Source organism: Sciurus vulgaris (assembly GCF_902686455.1).
Source record: "Sciurus vulgaris genome assembly, chromosome: 5".
NCBI classification, from domain to species: Eukaryota; Metazoa; Chordata; class Mammalia; order Rodentia; family Sciuridae; genus Sciurus; species Sciurus vulgaris.
Window position 1 is genome coordinate 5,052,981 of NC_136465.1, and position 25,766 is coordinate 5,078,746.

General features: G+C 50.9%; 1 protein-coding gene across 3 annotated transcripts in view; it reads left to right on the forward strand.

Moving 5' to 3' along the window:
- MCPH1 (microcephalin 1) overlaps positions 1 to 25,766 on the forward strand; it is a 211,684-nt gene that overhangs the window by 48,174 nt on the left and 137,744 nt on the right. For all 3 annotated transcript variants that reach the window (XM_079141817.1, XM_079141819.1, XM_079141818.1), the window contains 2 exons: positions 14,949 to 14,986; positions 17,233 to 17,395. In XM_079141817.1, coding sequence (XP_078997943.1) covers positions 14,949 to 14,986; positions 17,233 to 17,395 — 201 coding nt within the window. The remainder of the gene's footprint in view (positions 1 to 14,948; positions 14,987 to 17,232; positions 17,396 to 25,766) is intronic.

A 25,766-nucleotide genomic window follows, 5' to 3' on the forward strand; every position in this document is an offset into this window, starting at 1 on the left:
TACCCACCATGGCCTTTCAATCACTGCTTTTCCTTAAGTCTCCCTAACGCTCCCTCTTCTAAAAGTACTGCTTTCCGAATATTTAGGAATGCAAGTTTTTGGACATCGCTCCAGGATAATCTTGATATATTTTTAAAAAGGAATAAAAAAAACAGGATTATTCAGAAGGAAAGAGGGTACACAGAAGATTGACAGTTAAAAGCTGCAATTTAAAATCCATGAGGCACTATTACAGAATTTATTAGAAAATAAACTGATGCATTTCAAGTAGCATTTTGCCATATGCTTTTGATCTTTTGGATATAAGGTAAGTCTTAGTTCATACATCAATGGAGAATCCATTAAAGAAAATACCATGTACAATCAAACTATGTACAACTTGGCATAAAGCACTTATTTTACCTTCATTATCAGTGATTTTCTATTTCAAACACTCATTTTTGAAGTTATACCATTTCATCTTTATGCAGAATTATCTTCTGCTTTTCATTTTAAAACACATTTGCTATTTATCTTTCTTTTAAAAAAAACACAAAAATCTGTTTTAGTATTAATAGTCGATTCTTAGATTTTTTTTTTTTTTTTTTTTTTGCCTTTTTTAAATACATTTTTTACTATGTAGTTCTACTTAGGTGAATTTTAACTGAAGGAGGGATTGTGGATTGGAAACTGGGAGTCAGAGCAGTGTTACGTGTGGAGTTTGTAGTGTGACCCTGGAGGGAGTTGTAGGTGAGGTTCCTGTCTCTCAAAGAGCAGCACTAGCCAGGAAGTCCTAGATTTGCCAAACCCCCTCTTGGCTTGGTAAGTCTGGGGTCGAATGCAGAGTGCTTGGTGAAAGGAGTAGCTTTCTGCCCTACACATGAAGGTAGGCAATTTGAGTGCAACTTAAATTTCTTTAAATACTGGGGATGGAAACCAGAGACACTCTACTGCTGGACTGCATCCCCAGACCTTTTGATTTTTATTTTTTATTTGTTTTTATTTTCATTTTTTATTTTTATATTTTAGGGCCTCACTAAATTGCTGAGGTTGGCCTTGAACTTGAGCTCCTCCTGCCTCAGCCTCCTAGTTGCTTGGATTACAGGCGTGCACCATGGTGCCCAGCAAGTGCGGCTTTTTAAAGTCCACACCTAATGATTCAAAGTGCAGAGCCCCTGCCCACCTGTTTTCAAACTGTTTGGGGGAAGGGAGTGTCCCTATCGCCCCAGGCGGAATCCATGAAAGCCCCTTGAAGGTGCCCTCAGCCACACACTCTTCCTTAGGCACATCCTTTCCTGGAACAAGGCCTCTGGGCTCCCCCTCCCAGGAACTCTTCTCTGGGATGGAGAAGCAGGATGGGGGCCAGGCACCACTCTCACTGCAGCGTCTTCCCTGCTTCTCGAGGCTAGTTTGCTAGAAGATGAAGCACTGCCTGCGGGCTCTGAGTGATGTGGCCACGGGGCTCTCTGTGTTTGCTTTTCACAGTAGAAGCTCCTTTACCCAGGACAGTGGGCATTCAAAACCACAGACGGGTGTTGGTCACTATTAAGAACATTTAGAAAAGATGCTATGCTTTTTGGGAAAAGTCGCCTGAATCTTAGGAGTCTCTGGCATTCTACGTAGAAAGAGTTCATGTAAGGAAGGACGACGAGGTCATGAAACTGTTGGTGTAAGGAAGTTACAGAACTTAGGCCCAGCATCTGCTTCATGGAGTGTGAAATCTGTGGCGTTCAAGAGCAGGATCAGCAGCATGAAGGATGCACGTACACGCTGCTTGGTGCCGGGAGCTGGGCCTGGGGCCCACGGTGAAGCCCTTCAGAAGCTAAATGCCGTGGCCACCGGAAGTCTGGTATAAGGACATCCCCAGGAGTGGTGTCAGGGCACGGCTCCAGAATTTGTCTTTTGTCATATTTGATTTGGTCTTTTTATTTTCTCTATAGTCAAAATTCATATGATTATGTTTTACCTGGACGTATGGAATCAATAGTTCATCAGCAGCGAACACATCACGAATCTTTGCAAATGTGTGCTCTATCTCCTTACCTCATTTCTTTTAAAGGAAAAGTGTCATTGCTGGTTACCTAATAACATTGCTGGTTACCATAACTGGTACCTCAACCCAGAAGACTTCAAAGCGTGTTTTGTTTTTAAAATGTTTCTTTTTTATTGCTAATAAAACAAGTGTATCTGTTTAATTTGACTCACCTTTGATCTTACTAACAGAAATAAACCGCTGCATTTCCCAGACATCTGCTCTCCTTTTCCCTCCCTCCCTCGCTCCCCCCTGCCCGCCCCCTGCGATTTCTGGAACCAGTGCGGGGCTCCAGGTGCCCAGTGTCTTCTGGTTGGGGTCTCTCCTGGCTTGCCAGCCTGTGTGACTGCACAGACCAGCACTTTCCTGTCCAGGAAGAGTCCCGCCCCTTCTTTTTCCATTTAATAACAGTGTTAGAAACATAAAAGGGTTGTTTTTCTTTTTGTAATAGATATATCAAAAAGTGAAATATGTGACCGGAATAAGAGTGGAAAATGAGCGTTATATGAACGCATTTGCAAATAGCAGCTTCAAGTTTCCAGCTTTTCTTGAGACTGCCCGCAAAGTTCAGTCCTGATGTGCTTTTCCATTTCTGAGGTCGTGTGCTTGGGCTGGAAGTCGGCGTGCATGCCTATGCGTTTCTCTTCTTGTGCTGGATGAATACAAGCAAGCCCATGAGCAAAGCAAACCTGTGGGCCCCCAAGCCAGGCCCTGCTGCTGGCTCTGCTGTGACAGTCAGGTGGGCCCTTCACTTCGTGGTGACTTCTTTTAGCTGCCCATCGTCAGTGGTGGCTGACGCACGGTGGTGCTCGCCCCCTGATGCCCAGGCTGGGGAATGTCCTTGGTACTGCTCCAGGTCTTTGAATTCCTTGGCTGTTCCACCCTCCTAGGAGTTAGGGAAGGCCCCTCCAAACTCATCCACTGCCAGGTGATCTGTCTGAGTCCCTCTCTGACTCTGCACTAGAGACTGTCCATTTGAGGACTGCTGCTCTTTTTAACGTGTGTTGGTGGCTAATGGCTTATCCTCCACAGCTGTGTGCTACCAGAAGTAAATAGGTGTTTGGTTGCAGTGCTGGGGACTGAACTCAGGGCCTCCCACGTGGCAGGCACGTGCTCTGCTGCTGAGCCCTATCCCAGCCCACTTTTATTTTCTTTTGAGTCAGGGTCTCCCTGCATCGTCCAGGCTGGCCTCACCCTTGCGAGCCCCTGCCTCTGCCTCCTGCCTGGCTGCATAGCGAACCAGAGCCCCTGGGTGCAGAGGTAGACCGCCCAGAAGTCTCAGCGTGCTCACTGGTGATTCTTCCCAGATGTGCTTGTGTGTCCTGGTTCGCCCCGCCCTCCCTCCCACCCTCCATCGCCCTGTCCCCCTAGGCAGACCACCCTGCCACCCTCGGGCACTCCCCACGCCCATGGTCGGAGGCCAGCATCCCTTCTGGTCTTCGCTGGCTTGCTGCCACCTCCACCCGTGCCCATCCAGGCTTTTGGGGACTCTATGCCTGTCACCTTACCTCTGCTTGGGACAGTTCTTTGCTGCCTTACGAGAGCTTTATGACATCTGCCCCCGGGTGGACCTCGGCCAAGCCAGGGAAAGCTCTCGAGGCTCCTGCAGCCACGTCCTTCCACACATGCTTCCTGCCGGCCTTTCTGTCCTGTCCAGCGGTCAGTGGGGACCCTGCCCCCTGCCAACTCCTTTTCCTCCTCAAAGACTCAGCTCGTCACTTGTCTCTAAGCTTTTGCCGTCCACCCCGCAGTTCGGGCAGGGTTTTCTTCCCTTTGTCCTCATACCGTGCTTCCATCTGGTCACAGCTGTCATTTGACTGCACTGTGATTGCTTCACTGTGCTCGTGGGGGCCTCACTGAGGGCAGGTACGTCCACCTCGTACCCCTTGCCTGGTCCTGGGCCTGGTGCACTGCTCTGGCTAGTAGCGTGTAGGCCCTGACTGGTGACAGGAGGGACTAGGCCTGACTCCATCAGTGACGCCAGGGCTTCCTCCTCTCCATCAGTTTTTATTGGAAATCAACCAAAAGTAAACTTGAAGTTTGAAATTAAAACAATTTAAGTCACTCTTCCTACTACACAGCTTCACAGGGTTTTAGTGGAAGACCTGATGCACGAGTTGTGTCTTGGTAGTCACAGCTGTATCGAACTCTTCTCCCAGTGTCGGATCAGACGTGCGGCCTGGACAGCTTCGGAGCGCGCCGCATGGCCAGGGGCGCGTGTGAGAGCGGAGGGTCCTTCAGATCAGCCTTTGCTCAGAACACAGGCCAGGAGATTCCTGACCATCGCTCTGTTTTCTAGGGGCATAGGGCTCAGGTACAGTGACTGTGTCACAGTCAGCTTTCAGCAAAACGGGGATACGTAACGTGGCCCATCCAAGACTCAAATGTAGAACCCCATCAGATTTTTCAGCCCTTATTTTATTGTTCCTTATGTTGACTTGTCGACTTGGTCTATTTCAGTGATGTTACACGAAGTTCACTGACCAGCATTAGATTTGTGCTTGAGGACAAATCTCACTGTAGATCGTGTTGGGAGTTGGGGCCAGGTTACCCTTATTAGAGAAAGTAAAGTAGTTAGATCTTCAGCTTCTTTATCGCTGTCGTTGTCGTTGAAGTATGACATCGCCAGTGTTCTATAGATCGATGGCTACGGTGAGAAATGGCTCTTATTCCCATGTAAACACTCGGTGGAGGTCAGGATTCACAGAACTGCTACTTCAAGACTTTCGGAATCATCGAGCCTGTGGTGCTCTGGGCCTGATCTAGCGTGACGTCTCGTAGATGAGGCCCTTAAGACAGAGACCAGCGCCCATCGAAGATGAAACCACTAACACAGAGCCACAAGCTTCCCCGAGCTGGCCTTGATCTGTCTACTGGCAGCAGGTTTTATCTTGTACGCTGAGTATTCTTTTTGTGTACGTGTGACATTTTGTGGATTTCCCATAGCGGTAGCCTCCTAAGAGGACAAAGAGTGCGTCGACTTGCCGGAAGAGATTTTGTCCACCCCGACAGCATGCCAGTGCCAGCTGTGCTTAAAGTGCCGTGGAGGCGAAGGGGCGAGGGACGTGTCACCCCGTACCTCTGATTTCCCTCGTTGAGTCTGCCAAAATGAATCGATGACGGACAGATTAACAGAAAAGGCAGACAAATTAGATCATATACAAGTAATTGGAGTCATAAAGTATGAAACTCAGAAAGTTCCAGGTGGTTGGAGCTTAAATAGATGGAGCTGCAGAAAGAAAGAGGGGCTTAGAGTTTCTGGGGAGGTGGCAACAGGAAGGGATTTGTGAAACTTTCAACTTTTTTGATACTGGGGATTGAACCCAGGAGTGCTTAGTAGCCACCGAGCCTCAACCCCAGCCCTCATTTTCTTTTTATTTAGTGACAGGGTCTCATTAAGTTGCTTAGGGCCTTCTAAGTTGCTGGGGCTGGCTTTGAACTCGGGATCCTCTTGCCTCAGCCTCTTGAGCCACTGGGATGACAGGCATTCATCGTCAATTTTGATTGACCAAAACGTGAGCATTGACTGCTCCTGTCACTGTGATGGAGTCATGTGGTCTCAGCATGGAACTCACCAGTCACAGTGTCACATCAGTTGAATGTAAGTCTTTGTGTTCTTACCGATCAAGTCAAAGGGAGACCGTTCAACACTCCCAGACAGCTGTGCTCAAGCATTTAAAACCTAAGAGGATGCAGCACGCCGTTCTGTCAGGAGGCTCAGAAGACTGAAGTGCAGTCCTCACTAGGACCATACCAAACCAAGACAATGGTTCAGTGTCAATCAAATACATTCATGTATTTGATAGATACACTGAACCCAGTTAGTCGCAGTCTGTGTTGGGAATGTTGGTCTGTTTTTCATTGCTGTGACAAAATAGCTGAGGAAAAAAAACTTGGAGGAGGAGAGATTTGTTTTGGCTCATGGTTTCAAAGTTTTAGTTCAAAGTCGACCGCCTCCATTGCTCTGGGCCTCGTGCAAGGCAGGGCATCATGGTGAGGAGGGCTTGGCAGAGCAGAGGTGCTCGCCTCCACTAGCTCCCTCAGCTAGCTCCCTCCTGCAGTTTACCCCCTTCCAGGAGTGCCGTGACGCCCTCAGTGCGTTAACCCACTGGTGAGGTCGAAGCTGTGCGGATCCAGCTTCCCAGGAGCCCTCTCCAAACACTTCTGCCCTGGGGCCAGCCCTCAACACCTGAGCCTTCGGGGGACATTTCAGGTCCAACCCATGCCAGAGCGTGATGGCGACTGTGGACCATCATTCGCTGAGAACCGTCTGGTTGAAAGAGCTGTCTAGGTGCTCCGTTAACCTGGTGACTTACTGGTGACTTACGTCCGTAATCCAGACTCAGCAGAAGAAACAAAGGCGAGAGACTTTTTGGAAGCTCAGGCCGTCATCTGCTATGCTGGCAAACCGACTGTTAGCGCTTCCCATTAACATGCAGTGTCAGTCCCTCTTGATAAATTTCTTTAATGTATTTGATAGCAGGGATAAAAAAAAAAAAAAAAAAAACACTACCAGCCACCTTCAAAATTAAGCCTTCTATAATAGCAACATCAGGAGAAAGACTGGTACAACACTGTTGAGTTCAGTACCATACACAAGCCCCCAGCATGTGTGGAAAGGGGATTCAGAGCTGCAGCACAGTTTGTTAAATGTCTTCATATCCAGCGTGTGTGTTTATCAGAATGACTGCTGACCATCTTAGCCCCTGGGAGGGTTGTTTGGCCAAAAAGTCCAAGATTGTTCCCTCCTTTCTAGACTGGTTTCAATTCCATATGACTGGTACCCAGAGCAGCCAAGAGCGAGTCCCTGGAAGTTCAGCCCAACTCTCTCTTCGGTGGAAACTGGGAGCTAACTTACCTTCGTCAGCCCGACGATTGCTGATTTTTTTCCTTTGCTTGTTTGTTTATGCTGGAGCATGAGCCTTAGCTAAAGCCATCTACCAATTTTTTGGTAGGGAAAAGGGAAGGATCCGGACTGTGAGATGCTTTCCAGCCCAGTCGGCTTTCAGCTGGACCCCTGACTTCAGAGTACCGCTGTCGTGGAGTCCAGCAGGCAGCGCACCCTCCCCGGGCCACCCAGAGCTCTGGTCTCTCTCCTGGAGCTTAGATCTTGGCCAGGCACTCGGGGAGGGTGATGCAGACCTCACTGACCCAAGGGCTCAACTTTTAAGTACCCGCCCGCCACATGCACCGTTAGCTGGGAAAGTAACCAAACATGGGTCAGTAAGTTCCCAGGAGGTAGGAGAGGACAGAGAGCAAGAGAAGGTACAGTGGAGTCGCCGGTCCGCATCAGGTAGTCTCCCGTCACGCAGTTGCCTAAGCCTCCTGGCTAGTCTTCTAGAAGCCTCTGCATATCAATCAAAGATGCATCCTGTGTCCGAGAATCTCAGGGTCTCTTGCTCCCTCCAGAGCACCCCAGAGAGGTTCTGTTCAGGGTGAATCTGCCCCACTGTGGCCACTGTGACTGTTATATTGTTTGGGGGCGGCGTTCACCTATTTCTCTAAAACACTTGTTCCAAGGGGGAGGCATGCAGACTCCTGGACTCAGGTGGACGCACCTTCCCGCCTTCTCGTGCCATCCCCACCTCCCCAGCCAGCCCGAGTTCTGCCTGACCCATGCATATCCACAGGGTGCAGTCCAGAGTGCTCACCTAAGCTCAGGATTCAGCGCACAGTGTGCGGGGCTGGGAGCCAGGTGAGCCTGAGCCGCGCCCGTTCCTGGTGTGGCCCCAGGTGCTCCTCCTGCTGGCTCGGTGCAGCTGCTGCGGCACCCATGTCTGGATCCCATGTCTGACACCAAACTGTTGAGAAGTTGAGGCCTTTTTTTTTTTTAAATGCAGTCCTCAGGATTAAACCCAGGGCCTCACGGAGGCTGGGCAGTGCTCTGCCACCGAGCTGCGTCTCCAGCCCTGGTAAGCAACACTCTCGACACATGACGTAGGACAGAGTTGGAGGAACAGTTCGCCATTTGGGCCGCCACTTAGGGTCAGAGCACGTCCCTTCTATGGGGCGAGGCCTGATGGTTGCCCACCGGCAGCGACTGAAGCTGAGCCGCTGGTGCTGGGCTGGAACTCAGCTCTTTTTGTTACAAAAGTGTACTCCTGAGTTCTGCCTTCATTTAATTTGGGCCCTAAGTTAAATTAAATTAAAAGACTAAATCAAATCATTCCATTGTGTATGGACTTAAAGTATAGAGGCATCCTTTGGCCAAATTTAATTTAACAATTGCAAAGAAAAAAAAAAAGATTAGCAAACTGGGTTTTCTGTTGTCTCTTCTCCCTAAGAGTACGGATCTCTGGAATGCGCTAATTCACCTGTGTGGAATGGGTATAACCTCCCGTTCTTATGGTTGTACATGACATGGAGTGTCACTGGCCATGTATTTGTTATATGAGCCTAGGAAATGACGTCCCCTTCATTCTACTGTCTTTTCTATTCCCATCCCCCTTCTCTTTCCTTTATTCCCCATTGTCTAGTCCACGGAACTTCTATCCTACACCCCTGCTTATTGTGTGTTAACATCCATGTATCAGAACATTTAGCTTTTGGTTTTTTGGGGTTAATTTATTTCAGTTAGCATGATAGTCTCCAGTTCCATCCATTTACCACCAAATGCCATAATCTTATTCCTCTTTATGGCTGAGTAATATTCCATTGTGTACATATACATTACATTTTCTTTATCCATTCATCTATTGAAGGGCACCTAGGTTGTTGGTTCCATAGTTTAGTGATTGTGAATTGAGCTGCTATAAACATTGATATGGCTGTATCACTGAAGTATGCCAACTTTAAGTCCCTTGAGTATAAACTGAGGAGTGGAATAGCTGGGTCAAATGGTGGGTCCATTCCAGGTTTTCTGAGGAATCTACATACTGCTTTCCAGAGTGGCTGCACCAATTTACAGTCCTATCAGCAATGTATGAGTGTACCTTTCCCCCACATCCTCACCAACATTTATTGTTACTTGTGTTCTTGATAATTGCAATTCTGACTAGAGTGAGCTGGAATCTTAGAATCATTTTAATTTGCGTTTCTTTAATTGCTTGAGACGTTGAACATTTTTTCATGTTTGTTGACCTCCGTGAAGTGCCTGTCCTGTCCTTGGTTCGGGACGCACCCACCACATACCTCTCCGTGTCTCCACCCACCCACCTACTTATCTTTAACTTGCTTCTAGGTGGTTGCAGGCCTCACCAGCTGTCCTATTCTTAGGAGGTTCGTTGATTAGTCAGAGTGCCTCTGGATACATATTCAAATCCCTCACTTAACCCGGGGAAGCAGATCCAGGCCAGGCCCTTCATCACACGGCCTTGGCACACTCCAGGAGGGTGCTCACACCGCAGGGCCCTCGCCTCTCGGGTCCTCTAGCTGGGCCTGCGGACAGGACCTTGGTATGCCGGATTTCTTATTAGACACCTGCAAGCCAGAGGGTGTGGAAGCCCAGCCCCCTTTCCTAGAATCGTCTTCTTGCCCTCTGTATAGTTCTTCTCATCAAGGGTTTGGAGTTTCCTTACAGAGACAGTTGCTCTCCCGGGGCCCGGGGTGCACTTACCGCCCCTGGTTGACTTGGAGCTATTTAAGCTGTCCTTTACCTGACCCAGATAGAGGTCTCCAGTATGATCGCTTAGCTTGAACGATTTGAACGGATAAGACATTAAAGATTGATAGGTAATATACAATGCATGTATTGGTAGGTAGAGATTAACATTCATCTCCCATTTTTCATTGATGCACTTATATCAGACATCTGTCAAGTGTTTGCTGTCAGCCAGACCCTGTCCTGGAGATGGAGCGCAGCAGTACTTTCCGTCTGAGCAAGTGCCTGCTCTCGGGTGCTCACATGCGTGCACCCACACAGTACTGTCCTCCTGCCAGACTCTCAGGGTTCGTCCTGTTGGAACGTGACCTGCAGCTCCTTGCTCTAGAGGGCGGGTGGTTTTCCATCCTATGTTGGCCAATTTTCATTAGTGCTTCATCTGTTGGAAGACATGGAGTTGTGCCCAGCTATAACTGTGGCCCAGAGTTCACTTTCTGGGGACATAATTGGCAGTACTGGTGTGAGAGCAAGACCTTCCTGAGGATTCATGTGATCATGACTACAGCACTTTTGCTAGGCTGCCACGCAGGGAGCTGGTGTTGAAACCAGAAGGCCACCATGCCGGGAGCTGGTGTGAAACCAGAGGGCAACCATGCAGGGAGCTGGTGTGAAACCAGAAGGCCACAATGCAGGGAGCTGGTGTGAAACCAGAGGGCAACCATGTGGGAGCTGGTGTGAACCAGAAGGCCGCCATGCAGGGTGCTGGTGTGAACCAGAAGGCCGCCATGCAGGGAGCTGGTGTGAAACCAGAAGGCCGCCATGCAGGGAGCTGGTGTGAAACCAGAAGGCCGCCATGCAGGGAGCTGGTATTGAAGCCAGAAGGCCACCATGCAGGGAGCTGGTGTGAAACCAGAAGGCCACCATGCAGGGAACTGGTGTTGAAACCAGAAGGCTGCCATGCAGGGAGCTGGTGTGAAACCAGAGGGCAACCATGTGGGGGCTGGTGTGAACCAGAAGGCCGCCATGCAGGGAGCTGGTGTGAACCAGAAGGCCACCATGCAGGGAGCTGGTGTTGAAACCAGAAGGCCACCATGCCGGGAGCTGGTGTGAAACCAGAGGGCAACCATGCAGGGAGCTGGTGTGAAACCAGAAGGCCGCCATGCAGGGAGCTGGTGTGAAACCAGAGGGCAACCATGTGGGAGCTGGTGTGAACCAGAAGGCCGCCATGCAGGGTGCTGGTGTGAAACCAGAAGGCCGCCATGCAGGGAGCTGGTGTGAAACCAGAGGGCAACCATGTGGGAGCTGGTGTGAACCAGAAGGCCGCCATGCAGGGTGCTGGTGTGAACCAGAAGGCCGCCATGCAGGGAGCTGGTGTGAAACCAGAAGGCCGCCATGCAGGGAGCTGGTGTGAAACCAGAAGGCTGCCATGCAGGGAGCTGGTATTGAAGCCAGAAGGCCACCATGCAGGGAGCTGGTGTGAAACCAGAAGGCCACCATGCAGGGAACTGGTGTTGAAACCAGAAGGCTGCCATGCAGGGAGCTGGTGTGAAACCAGAGGGCAACCATGTGGGGGCTGGTGTGAACCAGAAGGCCGCCATGCAGGGAGCTGGTGTGTAACCAGAGGGCAACCATGTGGGGGCTGGTGTGAACCAGAAGGCCACCATGCGGGGAGCTGGTATTGAAGCCAGAAGGCCACCATGCAGGGAGCTGGTGTGAAACCAGAAGGCCACCATGCAGGGAACTGGTGTTGAAACCAGAAGGCTGCCATGCAGGGAGCTGGTGTGAAACCAGAGGGCAACCATGTGGGGGCTGGTGTGAACCAGAAGGCCGCCATGCAGGGAGGTGGTGTCGAAACCAGAAGGCCGCCATGCAGGGAGCTGGTGTGAAACCAGAAGGCCGCCATGCAGGGAGCTGGTGTGACACCAGAGGGCAACCATGTGGGAGCTGGTGTGAAACCAGAAGGCCACCATGCAGGGAGCTGGTGTGAAACCAGAAGGCCGCCATGCAGGGAGCTGGTGTGAAACCAGAAGGCCACCGTGCAGGGAGCTGGTGTGAAACCAGAAGGCCACCGTGCAGGGAGCTGGTGTGAACCAGAAGGCTACCGTGCAGGGAGCTGGTGTTGAAACCAGAAGGCCGCCATGCAGGGAGCTGGTGTCGAAACCAGAAGGCCGCCATGCAGGGAACTGGTGTGAAACCAGAGGGCAACCATGTGGGAGCTGGTGTCGAAGCCAGAAGGCCAGCATGCAGGGAGCTGGTGTGAAACCAGAAGGCCGCCATGCAGGGAGCTGGTGTGAACCAGAAGGCCACCATGCGGGGAGCTGGTGTTGAAACCAGAGGGCCACCATGCAGGGAGCTGGTGTTGAAACCAGAGGGCCACCATGCAGGGAGCTGGTGTTGAAACCAGAGGGCCACCACGCAGGGAGCTGGTGTTGCGACCGAAGGCTACCACGTGGTTAGGTCTGAGCATAGGGAGGCTTCACACTGCACACAGCTCCACTAGTGGAGATGTTTTTCTTCTCCCTGTTTTTGTCCCTGGTGGCCTGGAGATAGGCACCCCCCACATTTGGAACACCACATATTTCTTTTGTCGGTTCCACAGACCATGTGGGGCTGGTCCATCACTGGGCCTGTGGGCCACTGATACGTGGATGGTGCTGGAGAGCAGGCTTGGGCTTCGGCCTGGTGACGTGTGATGGTTAGAGACATAGGGAAAGGCCTGGTCTCCTCCTGACCCCACAAGCCGCATGTGGGTTCCACACGTGGGCTTTCATGTATGGCGTCGGAAATACGCAAGGGCTGACCCTGGAATGTCCAGAGGGATGGCAGGAAGGCGGCAGCACCGTTGCTCCTTAGATCCTTCCTTTGCTCGTTGTTTCGGTTCCTGCTCCCCAGAGTCTTCCTCCTCTGTCTCCGGACACACAGGCCCCTCCTGGTCTGCCATTTGTCAGCCAGCGGTCCCCTGCAGGCCTCTGTCCCTCACGCACTGCACGCTGGCCGTTCAGGACACCAGGGATGTGCTGTGCCTGGCTAAGGGTCTTGCCATGCAGAGGCTGCTTTGGAGGCATCTCGGTGCACTGCAGAGTCATGAGTCATGAGGATCCAGGTAAATACAGGCTGTGAAATGTTTATAATAAATGAGTTTGGCAAAGTTGCAGGATATCAAATCGACACACAAAAATCAGGTGTACTTTTGCTAGTAATAAACCATCCAAAATGAAAGCCAAAATTAAAATACACTGACACACTCCCAGAGAATGTGCTTTCGGCTCAATAGATTACCAAATTGTTGAAAAATAGAAAATAATAATTTCTTTTTTTTAATCATTATTTTTCTATTTAACTTTTAATTTTTTACAGACTGCATTTTGATTCATTGTACACAAATGGGGTACATCATTTAGTTTCTGTGATTGTATAATGTAGCTTCATACCATCTGTGTAATCACACATGTACATAGGGTAATGATGTCTGTCTCATTCCACCATTTTTCGTACCCCCCTCCCTCTTATTTCCTTCTATATATTCTAAAGTTCCCCCATTATTCTCTCATTCCCCATCCCCCACCCCCATTATATATCATTCTCCACTTATCAGGGAAAACATTCGGCCTTTGGTTTTTTGGGATTGGCTTATTTCATTTAGCATGATATTCTCTAATTCCATCCATTTATTTGCAAATGCCATAATATTATTATTCTTTTTGTCTGAATAGTATTCCATTGTGTATATATACCAGAGTTCTTTATCCATTCATCTGTTGAAGGGCACCTAGGTTGGTTCCACAGTCTAGCTATTGTGAACTGAGCTTCTATAAACATTGATGTGGCTGTGTCTCTGTAGTTTGCTGATTTTAGGTCCTTTGGGTATTAAACCGAGGAGTGGGATAACTGGAGAAAGGTGGGACCATTCTAAGCTTTCTTAGGATTCTCCACACTGCTTTCCAGAGTGGCTGCACCAATTTGCAACTCCACCAGCAATGTAAAAATGTGCCTTTTTCCCCACATCCACACCAACATCTATTATTATTTGTGTTCTTGATAATAGTCATTCTAATTGGAGTAAGGTGAAATCTTAGAGTTGTTTTAATTTGCATTTCTCCAATTACTAGAGACATTGAACACTTTTCCATATATTTATTAATTGCCTGTGTGTCGTCTTCTGTAGAGTGTCTGTCCAGTTCCTTGGCCCATTTATTGATTGGGTTCTTTGTAATTTTGGTGTAAAGTTTTGTAAGTTCTTTATAAATTTTGGAGATAAGTACTATATCTGAATTGAGTGTGGAAAAGATTTTCTCCCACTCTGTAGGCTCTCTCTTCACATTCTTGATTGTATCCTTTGCTGAGAAAAAGCTTTTTAGTTTGAGTCCATCCCATTCATTGATTCTTGCTTTGATTTCTTGTGCTTTGGGAGTCTTGTTGAGGAAGTCTGGTTCTAAGCCAACATGATGAAGATTCGGACATACTTTGTCTTCTATTAGGTGCAGGGTCTCTGGTCTAATTCCTAAGTCTTTGATCCATTTTGAGTTGAGTTTTGTGCAGGGTGAGAGATAGAGGTTTAATCTCATTTTACTGCGTATGGATTCCCAGTTTTGCCAGCACCATTTGTTGAACAGGCTATCTTTTCTCCATTGTATGTTTTTGGCCCCTTTGTCTAGTGGAGGTGACTGTATTTATGTGGTTTTGTCTCTCTGTCTTCTATTCTGTACCATTGGTCTGCCAGTCTATTTTGGTGCCAATACCATGCTGTTTTTGTTACTATTGCTGTATAGTATAATGTCTGGTATTGTGATACCTCCTGTTTCACTTTTTCTATTCAGGATTGTTTTGGCTATTCGAGGTCTCTTGTTCTTCCAGGTGAAGTTCATGATGGCTTTCTCTGTTTCTATGAGGAATGTCATTAGGCTTTCTGACTATAGCATCTGACTTTTTTTACAGTAAGTGTGCATTTCTTAGTGAGTAAAAAAAAAGTATGTAAAGTCTTTTAAGGAAACGGTACGACTTCAGACCGTAGCAGATGCTAGCACCATTAAGGGAGACCCAGGCTTCTGTGGGGGTGGTCACCTGGGGTCCTCAAGGCAGGAAGCCTGCGAAGGCTGTTTGCAGTTCCTCCCATTCAGGTCTGCGTGTCCACACGGCCTGCCAGCCAGCAGGTGGACTCCGCTCTTCTGCTTCGAGTCTGGATTATTTGGTTTGGTTTTTGGAATAGTATGTAAATTTCTATCTCGTGGGCTGTTTTTCCCAGGAATATAGAGGTTTTTTCCCCTTTGATAGATGTTTTAATGTTTGTTTTTATGTGACGTAACTTTTCAAAAAACGTATTAAAGTTTATTTCTGTGGGAAAACGTTTTTTTAACGTATTTTACTGTTTTTTGTTCCTTCTCTTTTTGAAATCTCCAGCCAACAAGAACATTAGTCATGACAAGCATGCCGCCTGAGTAAGTCCTTGTTCTTTTTGTAACTTTCTGTTCAGTGTGAAATCTAGCCCTCATCCTGTACTGCGGTTCTGCGTGCTTTCAGGCAGTTACAGATCTGTGCTGTGTCACTTTTAGCAGGTGCAATTAATACGTGAGTGTGAAGGTCAATGAAAAATGAAACTGGCTGAAGAGGAGCCGTTCAGTGCTGAGGGCCCAGGGCTGTCGGGGCAGCGAGGAGGTGGGCCTGTCCCCTCTGCCTGCTGGGTTCCCTGTGGTGTCCTCTGCCCGTCCACCCAACGTGGGTTCAGCGAGTGGGCAATGCGGCGGGAACACCTTTCTGAGAGGTCTCTAGGAACCCGGAGAACCCTTCCACATCCGTAGGAAGCAGCTATCTGTGCATCTTGCCCAAGGGTTAATGGCTTGCTGGCACACTCTTATCATCTTCCTTAGACATTTAGCGCAGCACAGAACATCCAACGAAAATACAGTGCTGAATTCTGTGGGACAGATTGTTGAATTCCTGTTTAAAGAGGAAAACAGTGTTTTTCATATCGATCGTAGGTCTTGAGGTTTTGAGACATTCACCAAAACATGGGGGCATTTCACTGAGAACTCTGCCGCTGGAGAGCGCCTGTTAGAAGCGCTCTCTGTAGCAGGCAGCTTTCCTGCCAGTGGCATGGAAATGAAAGAATGGAGTCTTTAAAAACTGGTCATTATGTAGTAAAAAAGGAGCTTGCTCTTGATTTTTGTAAATGTATTGCGAAATATATTGAACATTTTAAATAGTTTGATACAGAAGTAATATTGAATATGGGCATAATGTTTTAAAAGTCCATATGTCTTCCCTACATTAAAAAAAAAAAAAAAATGAGGGCTGGGCATATGGCTCAGTTGGTAGAGTGCCTGCCTGCCTTGCAAGCACAAGGCCCTGGGTTCAATCCCCAGTGCTACCAAAAAAAAATGTTCATCATGTTATTCTTTCAATAAAGAATTTAAAAAAGAAAACTTTCATTTAGGCCATATTCTTTTTTCTTCTTCTTCTTCTTTTTTTTTAATCCTAGAATGCTTGTGTATCTTAGAACAAGACCTGGACAATATGATGCTGCATCCACTACCCAGGTCTAAAAAGAGACTGCTACTCATTTGCACATCTGCCGGTAGCTACCAGACTGGGAATGGAGAAAAGCAGATGTTCTTTAGATTCGTTTAGAGGGGTTTGCTTCTTTTCTTGCCTTCAGTTTCTTTAGTCTTTTTTGCCTTTATTTTTTTCTGAATTGGACATTTTTCACTACACAGCCTCCCTGGTAGAGGTGGTGTCGGCCGGGTCCTGGCCCACTCATCTCTGCCCTGCGGAGCCCTAGGTATCACGCCTGAGCACCAGGGAGCCACAGTGTGCTGACGTGGCCCCAGATCGACTTCCGGGCTTGCGGTGGGGAAGCAGGCATGACAGATGGGTGGTGCCAGCACGGCCTCCGCCCTCTACCAGCCCTGGGTAGGGGGCAGCCGCTCACTTCCTAACCGCGAGGTCGTTGCAGTCTGGCTCAGGTGACAGTTCAGGTCCTTGGCGTTTCCCTGAGGATTCCCAAGCCCTGCTGGGGGGAGGGAGAGACGGGCATGTTAGTACCGAAGGTGTTGGACCGGTCACTGGGAAATAGGGGAGACCCGAGAGTTGTTTGCCAAGGAAGTTAGAACTTTGGGGGGAAAAAATGTTTGTGAGGCATTAAGAGAAAGACTAGATGATGAACTGTCATGAACTTGTGAGAGTAAGTGCTTCTGCCAAATTCTCCCCTCACTTTGATAGGATGACTTGATAAGACGTGTTTTTCTTCTTCTTTTAGGAGGAAAACTATGAGTTTGACACTCAAAAAATGTTATATTTCCAGAATAAGCGCTTGGTTCTGACCATGCCCACACAGGATCACGTGTGCCCGAGAAGTGGGTAACTGGTGTGGCGACCAGAGGTCTGGGCTGGTGTTTTCTATTTTTGATACTGACTCTGTCCCTTGCTGGCCCAGTGACCCTGTGAAAGCCACATATAACCCCAGGGCCTGTTTTCTGGGCCATTAAAATAGAAGAATTGAAATTGAGATCTAAAGTTTTTTTTTAGTTCCCAAAATTTTATGTCACTCATTTTACAGAGATTAAGATGTGAACACCAGATCCAAAACTGGCTTAAAATTCTTGCTCCCTAATTTTGTTCTTATTAGTCAGTGTGACCACCTTGATTTATGTGCAGCAAACACTCCCTTTGCGTCCCTCTTTGACAGGATGCAGAACGTCATCGTCCAGGTGGTGGATCAACTGAAAGGCTTCTCGTTTGTGCCGGAAGTCTGCGAGACCACCACCCACGTGCTGACTGGGAGACGGCTGCGCACTCTGAACGTGCTGCTGGGCATCGCGCGGGGCTGCTGGGTGCTCTCCTACGAGTGGGTAAGTCCCTGCTGGAGCTGCCACATCCACGGGCGCCGGGCGGGCTTGGTGGTGCGGATCAACAGCCCTGGGAGCCTGCAGGCCCTGTGGACCCTTCTCCCTGCAACCAGGGAGGCCTGGCGCCCTCTGGCAGGTGCAGGGGAGACGGTGGGGCCTGAGGACAGGGCCCTGGGGCCCTGGTGAGCTCTCCATCCCCCTCCATGGTGATGAGATCTGAGCAGACTTGCCCTGGGCACGCCACGCGCATCCTCTCACACTCAGATGAGCCTCGCTCTGTGTGTGACCAAGGAGCTCTGTGACCTGTGCTTGTGACGGTTGGAAAGCCAACAGAATCCAGCAACTGTTTTCACAGATGGGTTTACTTAGGATAAGGCATGTTCGTGCCGTCCTGTTCAGAGACCTTGGTCTCCCACACATCTGTCAGTAGCACTCTTTGCCCTTATTTCTGTGCATTAGTCGTTTTCTAAAATATCATCATTTTCCTGATTCCTGAGATTGAAATCTGTTTTTACTCTGGTCTCAGGCTGAGGTCGCTCTGGACATCCCTTCCCTGGTGCCACTGGCATGGTTTGTTACTTGTGTTGCTGTCCCGTGTTCCTGTCCGCCCCTCCTCCTCCGCCCCCGTCAGTGTTGTAGTGATCTCTACTCATTTAAGCCAGTGGAACTGTACTGTGCACACAAACCACAGATGTACTTTTAAGAATGGCCCTGGTTGTTTTCCTTTGTTGTAACTTGGCCCTGAAGCTCTCGTACAAGAGGTTCAAGAGCTTAGTGCTTAAAGTCACAAAGTGCAAAAGGTTGGAATTCTAGAAAAATGTGCTGTTTGTGTCAGCAGCTAGGGATACTTAACCTAATTGAGTACTAGCACAGCTCTTTGTTTTTATGAGAGAGAACTTAGAACTCCAGTTTCAGCACATGGATTCCATTTGCTTCCAATTCTGAGTCTGTCTCCATCAGTCACCCCTGCCCTCGTGCTTCAGAAGAAAGCCATCTTCATCTTTCATGAAGAGCATGAAGAGATGTGTCTGCTGGATCCCGTACCCAGTCTGCTCTTCCGAGACTTTGAGCAGTCCAGAGAAAGCAAACAAGAATTCAGCTTTTGCCACTGGCTTGTAGAAAGACCCACACCCTGGACATCTGTAGACCTCTCAGGGCCTGGCACAGATCAGTGCTTTCCACTGATTGTCCATAAAAACAGAACTGGCTGAAAATGTAGATCATGTTAAAGGAAAAGTGGGCAAACACATAGCATTGTTATTTTTTGCAGCACTGGGGGTGGAACCCAGGGCCTAAGGCGAGCTGACAAGGACTGTGCCACTGGGCTGCACCTCCAGCTATCAAACGTGTTAGTGCATAAACTAATGTTTGGGCTGCACAGAGGAAAAGATAGAAATGAAGATGCAAAACTGTCTCTGTTCATAGGCTCACGGTGTCCATGTGCTCAATCGCAGGAAACCCGAGAGTTCTTAGAGCCAGGAACTGAGTTTAACAAGTCACCAAGATACATGGATACCTGGTCAAATCGAAATAAGTGTAAGTCCAATAATGTGTGTGCAGGGTCTGTACGCTGAAAACTAAACTGTGCTGATTTTAAAAATTCAAAAAAGTGATAATTAAACTCCATCAAAATTGAAAAATTTCACTCTGTGAGAGACATTATAAAGGAACACAGAGGCTATTAATAGTACTATTTTGCCAGTCTTATATCTGACAAAGGACTTACATCTAAAATATATAAAGAACTCTGAACTCAACAATACAAAGAGCCCAAACAAAAATTGACACCCACCCCCCCAACTTTTTAAACCAACATTTCACCAGAGAGCCACAGAGGGTCGATAAAACCTGAACAGATGCCCCATACCACTAGTCATTAAAGAAATTAAAACTACAGTAAGATACTATTACGCATCCATCGGAATAGCTGCAGTGATCGTTCTGGGGCGGATATTTGCCCCAGAGAAAGGAAAGCTATGTTCACACAAAAATCTGTGCATGGGTGTTTGTAGCTTTTCTTAAAATCTCCCAACTGTGGTCACAAACCTCGGCGAGTGAACGAGGAGCAAACAGGTCTGTGCACACAGCGGCTCCCTCGTCGGTGGAGGAGGGAGACGAGATCTGTGAATCCTGGGTGGCCCCGTTGCATTATGCTGGTGCAGCTCACCGGTCTGCCAGGTCAGGTACTGTGGATCCCAGTTGCCTCTCATTCAGGAAGGATGAGAAAGGCGAGTGGCCCCGGAGTTAAGGCCGGAGCAGGTCTGGGTGCAGAGGCCGCACCCGAGGTGTCCGAGGAGCTGGAGCCGCTGTGTTCTGTGTGGGCCACACGGGACTCCGCGCCCTTGTGCCCATGGGAGCCAGTGGTTGCCAGCTGTTGCACAGAGGTCGCAAAGTGTGGCTTTCGAGGGAAGGTGCTTGCGCCCTGCTGGTTCTGCCCGTCTGTCACTTTGGCCAGGAGCCAGGTTTCTTCTGCACACTCACCAGTCTTACAGTCCTGTATCTTCAATGGCTGCCTCTGATCTGGATGCCTCCTGTCAATGTTTAATCTTGACATCATCCCTCTACCTTAAAATTTTAATTTTGAAACAGCTTTCCCTGGATTTCTTTGCTTTCTGTGTCCCTTTCTCTTCTTCTTTCATGGCAAACACCACAGATCCTTGTCTCTCCTTGTCCCCATGTCTGACTTCCATTCCATGTGGCCTCCCCTGCCGTGCCTCAGGGGTGACCGTAGTCACTGCATCCTTTCCTAAGTTACACGATGTCACCCAGACAGTTCATAAAGCCTATGTGTGCCACTGGACAGATGATAGAGCCAGTACCGTGGCTTCCCACCCAGACCAGGCAGAGCACTGTCCACACTCCAGAAGGCCCGTGCGCCCTCTTCTCCGCTGCCTTGAAAGAACTCTCCATCTTGACTTCTATGGCAGTCAAGCCTTGCTTTTCCTTAGAATCAGCCTTTGGAACGAGCCTTTGGGAAGCATGGCTCAGTTTAGCGGGTTTTCTGCTCTCTTCATTCATACAGTCATACAGAATTGTGTTGGAATTAGCAGAAAAGCCCATGTGCAGCCCACGGGAACCAGATGCCTGAGGTGGGAGGTCCGCTTCTCCCCAAGGAGGGGCAGCCCCAGGCCTGGCTCCCAGGTGACCCGCCCTTTTCCCCACAGGACCCCAGGCCTCCAGGTCTGGGCTGTGTAGTCTCCAGCGAGTTCCTGTGAAGATCTGCTCCAGATGCAGACTGGGAGGGCACGTTGCTAAACATCCTCCCTCCCAAGTGCCAGGACGGCTGTGCTCATGCCACAGGAGGGAGAGGGACAGTAGCGCCCCCTCCTAAGGCGGAAAGTGACGGGGACCCTGCTGGCTCCACCCGGGCCCTTCTCCATGGCTCAGGGAGAGGGTTGTGCCTGCACCCTGGCTTCTTTCCCTCCTGACCGTGACTTCCAGCTTTCTCTCCCCAGTAAGTGGATTGCTAAGCACATAGTGCAGCAGGGAAGTCTGTCCCCAGCCCTGGACCCGTGCAGGGCAGGGTGCACAGCACCCTCTGAGCAGGAAAGGCACGTAAGCGTTTGCGTCTGGCTTCTTTTAACCCACTTTGCATTTTTATGTTATTGGACAGATATTAGTATTTCTTACTTGATGCTTCTGTAGCACTTTATTTACTTATTTTACATAAAGAAAGAAGGGTTGATTTGGGCCTAAATTCAGCAGCAGTGTTTTAAAAAGCCTGACAGTTCCTTCTGAAGCACTCGTCATGGACTGTGGCGTGGCCTCCTTGGGGATCCGGCCCTTCCACTTGGCTCAGCTGCTCCTTCTCCATCTCCCTGTTGACCTCCCTCCCACCACTACTGGCCATGGGCTTGTCCTTAGCCCTGTTCTTGTTTTTCCTCTCTTCATGGCTTCACGCAGGCCTAGTTCACCAGGAGTCACAGCTCAGCAGGTGCCTTCGGAAGCAGGGCAGGTGAGGGCTCCAGAGGCAGGGCGTGGACGGGGCAATCATCAGGCAGGCTTCTGTTTCCCTGAAGACGTTCAGTTACCACGGGAGACAGAACTCCTGCCACATTCCCTTCTCAGTGGCAACCCTAAGCATGGCTGAGTAGGCATTTAGTGTTGACTCTCACTTTACAGCCTCTGGTCCCCAGACCCTTCCAACCAGCTGCTGCTTACTGCGAAGTTCACTAGAGTGTCCTCCATGCACCATGGAAGGTGGCGTTCCGGCCCTCTCCTGGCCTCGGGATAGCCTCCTCCTCTTCTGTCTCCTCCATTGGTCTTCCTGAAAATCGAGAAGAATCCCTCCTCCACGGTGGCCAGGTTTCACCACTGCTGCTGCAGAGACACGCGTCCACCTGCCCTGCACGCCCGAGCCACCTGCCCTGTGCGTTCTGCTGCTCCCCTTTCATCTCTTCCTTTTACAGGAGCCAGAGGAGCAGGCCCAAGGTTCCCACCTGCTCTATATCCTCACAGCCTCCCGTCCTTCCCTAGAACTGGATCATTCCAAAGGCAAATCCAGAAATCAGAGCACTTTGCCCAAAGGCACTTGCATATGGATCTCTACAAGTGAAGTCCTCGGAGAAACGAAACAATGCCGTTAGCAGTCTTTGCTTAATGCCATCAGATATCCGTAGCTCCTCATCTTTTAACAAATTGTTTACATCGGGAGCCGATTCAATAAACCATTTTCCACACAGCTGCCTGAGTCCTCGTGCCTCTGCACCTCCGCTTGGGTGAGGTCCCTGATCCCTAGCCGGTCTGGCTGCCGGCGTGACTCCGTCTGGGCTGTGTGCGCCCCAGCTCTCCCTGGCTCTCCCAGCATCACTGGCCTCTGTCATTCAGAGCCCTGCATGGGCTCCCTGTTCCCTTCTGTCTAGCCCTGGCTCCATCTCTATGTCCCTCCTGTGTTTCTTCTTTGGGAAAATCTTCCCTGACCTCAAAGGAGTTAGTCAGGCTGAACGTTGTGCGTTTTCAGTAACACAGGGCAAACTTGTAGTTGGTCATTGCGTGGTTGTCTGACGCCCCCATCTTCCTGGGACTGTAGCCACATGAGCCCAGAGACCCCGTCCGCCTGCGCGCCTCCCTCCCCTGCTCTGGGGGTCACACTGAGGAGAGCCGTCAGCACTCCTGTGGCACAGCTCCCGGCCCAGTTCTCTCCAGGAGAGAAGGACAGTCCGGGCAGTTGCTTCTCGCTCTCCCCAGAGTGGAGTTTGGTGACAGTCCATCCTTGTGCCTTCACCTGCGTGTCCGTCAGCCCCCACACCCGGGGTGATACGGGACGGTCAGGTCTCCTTGGCGACAGGAGCGCTTACGGATGCTACCCCCTCATTTACCGGGAAGTAGATAGTCACCGGCACAGGACTGTTCCTCTGTGCCTCCCGCAGGCACAGTGCATTGATTCCATGCCAGTGTAGACAGGTTTGTGGAGTCCCGGGTTGATATCTGTTAGTTGAGTTGAATTGTATAAGGATGAACTTTCAAGAGGTTCAGAAAGACACAGAAGGAAGACGGCCCTGTGAATGTGGAGGCAGAGCCTGGGGTGACACATGGACCGGCCAAGGAGCGCTGGGGGTTCCCGAGCTCAGGGGCCGGGAGAGAGCCTGGGCGGGGGCGGGTCCCCCAGGAGGGACCACTTGCCAGAACTTGACCTGGGACTTCTAGCCTTCAGAGCTGGCTTGGTCTATCCCCGAGGGACAGCGTGAAGGACTTACTCAGGAAGAAATGTGACAACTAAGGACAGCGGCCTTGGCCTCAGCCTTCCTCTGGAGGTGCTGGCTGCAGGGAGGGGCGGGTGAGGCAGGCCGCGCCGCTGGAGGCAGATCAGCAGCACTGGGGCCGGAGAGCCGCCCTTGGGGAAGGTGCCTGCGTGGAGCTTTCAGTCCACGCTGTGGAAGACCACCATTCCGTGAGGCAGCTGCCTCCAGACCCAGCCTCCTCGTTCCTTTAGTAAGCCGCCATGAGCCATGGCCTTCCGTGGCCCTGACTTCCGTGCCTCACTAGAGTCCTGCTCAGGAGACAGACACGGACAAGCAGCTGTTCAGAGAAGAGGACCGCTGTGCCAGGTGGCCCTGGGAATGCACACGGGGACACGCCCGTGTCTGCTCCCCGGGAGCTTCCCTTGCGTTTCCGTCTTATCATGACTGTCTTTACAGAGCGCAGAGCAGCGGTGCGTTTATGGCACAGTCGTTCTGAAATGGCAGAAGCTCCCCAGAACCGTAGCTGGAGACGCAGGCCTCAGCAGCTTGGCCCTCACGGGGCGGCGCATGCAGCGAGGGGCGGCCTGCACAGCTGCTGCCAGCTTCCTTGGCTGCAGCGCATGCGGTGAGCGGCTGGGCGCAGGGAGCTCGGCTAGGCGCTCTGCAGGCTTGGCAGGGTGCTCAGGCTGCCTGCTGTTGTGGAGAGGAGCTGGCAGCCGTCCCTGCCTGCTGGGACCTTGCCAACCCCAGGTGAATTTGCGCAGCGCCGCTGCGGACCAGCAAGGCCTGAGCACAGCCCGGTCCCTGCCAGCAGGAAGAGCTGTAAACCAGTTGCCCGCTGTTGGCACCTCGGATTTTATGGACAGAAAGAACGCAGGGTCCTTGAAGAGTTTTGCTCTGCACTGGGGAAGGTCTGCCACGGGCTGGCACTGCCCAGGACCAGGGCTGGGCTTGCCCATCAGAGCCCACCCTGCAGCTGCAGCCCACAGGAGAAGGCAGCCGTGGGAGCACCCGAGAGGCTGCAGAGGTGGTGCAGCCCGGGAACAGCAGGTGTGCGTCTGCAGCATCCTTCAGAGGGGCCACGAAGGGGCCGGCTCCTCACCTGGGGCTCGTTGAGCGTCTGAAAGGCCACCCACCTCAAGCCGCCCCATGTGACTACATTTCTGCTTCTCGGAGATCATGAGCGCCGTCCCTCCAGCCATGGCTTGGGACCCGAGAGGGCGCCTGGAGACCATGCCTGTGTGGACGCAGCTGCGGCAGCGCCTCAGCAGGGGCACCTCCACTCCTCGTGAGCCTGCCAGCGCCGGCCTGGAAGGCGGAAGGACCAGGTGGCTCCAAGGGGAACCCTGCCGTGCACCCCCGAGGGGACCGTGAGGGGGTCAGTGTGTCCCCTGGCTGGCGATGTCGCGACTCACGCCCTCAGCTGGGAAGAGCGTCACACCCCCTCCGTGACGCTGGTCTTCGGGGAGGCCTGCCCCACCGTGGCCTCTCGCGTGCCCCTCGGGTTCTTCAAGAGATCAGTGACGTCAGGGGCTAGAGAAGGCCGTCGCTGCCACCGTCTGGAAAGCCACTCCACCTGGTTTCTAGAGTGCGGCGCCCAATTCCATGCTCTCTTGTGGCGAGTGCAGGGCGTGAGCCAGGAGCCCACCGGGGGCCACACTCGGGGCTCTCGCTCACTCCAGCGCACAAGCTCCCTCCCCCGCTCCGCCTCCCCCTCGCCCTGTCTCCAGTGCACTTGGGGATTCTTAAAATATTCTCTTTGGCCAGCATCAGAAATTTGCCTCCAAGAAAAACACTGCTGAGAATATTTTTACTTCAGGGCTCGTGGAGTATTCTCTGGAAATTTCTGTAAAGAACGTTGTAGCCGTTCTCCAAAATCCGATAGCGGTGCGTGGCGAGTTGACGGTGTGAGAAGTCGTGATTTCATGACGAAATTCAGTTTGAAGTTTCACGTGACTCCTGTAAGGGCTCTGCGGGTGACTTGTGTGTGGGTGGCAGTTTGTTCCTCGGTGTAACCTGCTTCTCGGGAAGGACAGTTCACGCTCCTCCTGCTCGGTGACCCGCTGGCCTGGCACTAATGGAGCAGAAGGCCAAGTCGGGAGTCGCTCTGACTCTTCCTGGTGGGAGTGAAGAGCCGGGGCCGCCGGCGCCCTCCAGGTCCGGAGGCGCTGTGTCCCACGCCTGAGGACTGGCCTGCTGTCCTCTGCCTTGGAGCGCCCTGAGGGTCCCTGAGTGGCAAGTGGAGCCTCCCGTGGCGGAGACGTCACCTCCCAGTCCACGTGGGGTGGCAACGCATGGCCAAGCCTGCATTCTGGGTTCGTGCTGATCTGGACGGGGTCATGAGCTAGATCTCGCACTGCAGAACTCCACGGGGGTCACTGTCACCAGGTCGCCAGGCACCTCATGCCTCACGCCACCGTAGATCCGCTGTCTGCACACGGTGTGGTGTGGCTCGGTTTGGGCTTTGTCATGAAGGGATTTGGTCATCATGAGGGAAAGACCTGTCTCCAGGGAGAGGAGCACAGGATCAGGTGTCGTGATCAGAGTGAAACGTGAAGGGCCTGTGGCCTCTGCAAAGGTGAGGGGCCTGTCACTCTGCTGAACCTGCAGCCGTGCAGAGCTGGCCCCGAGTCTGCCTTCTGCTCAGCCAAGGCTCCTCAGAGGAGTTGTCTCAAAGGCATTCATGTTTTAAC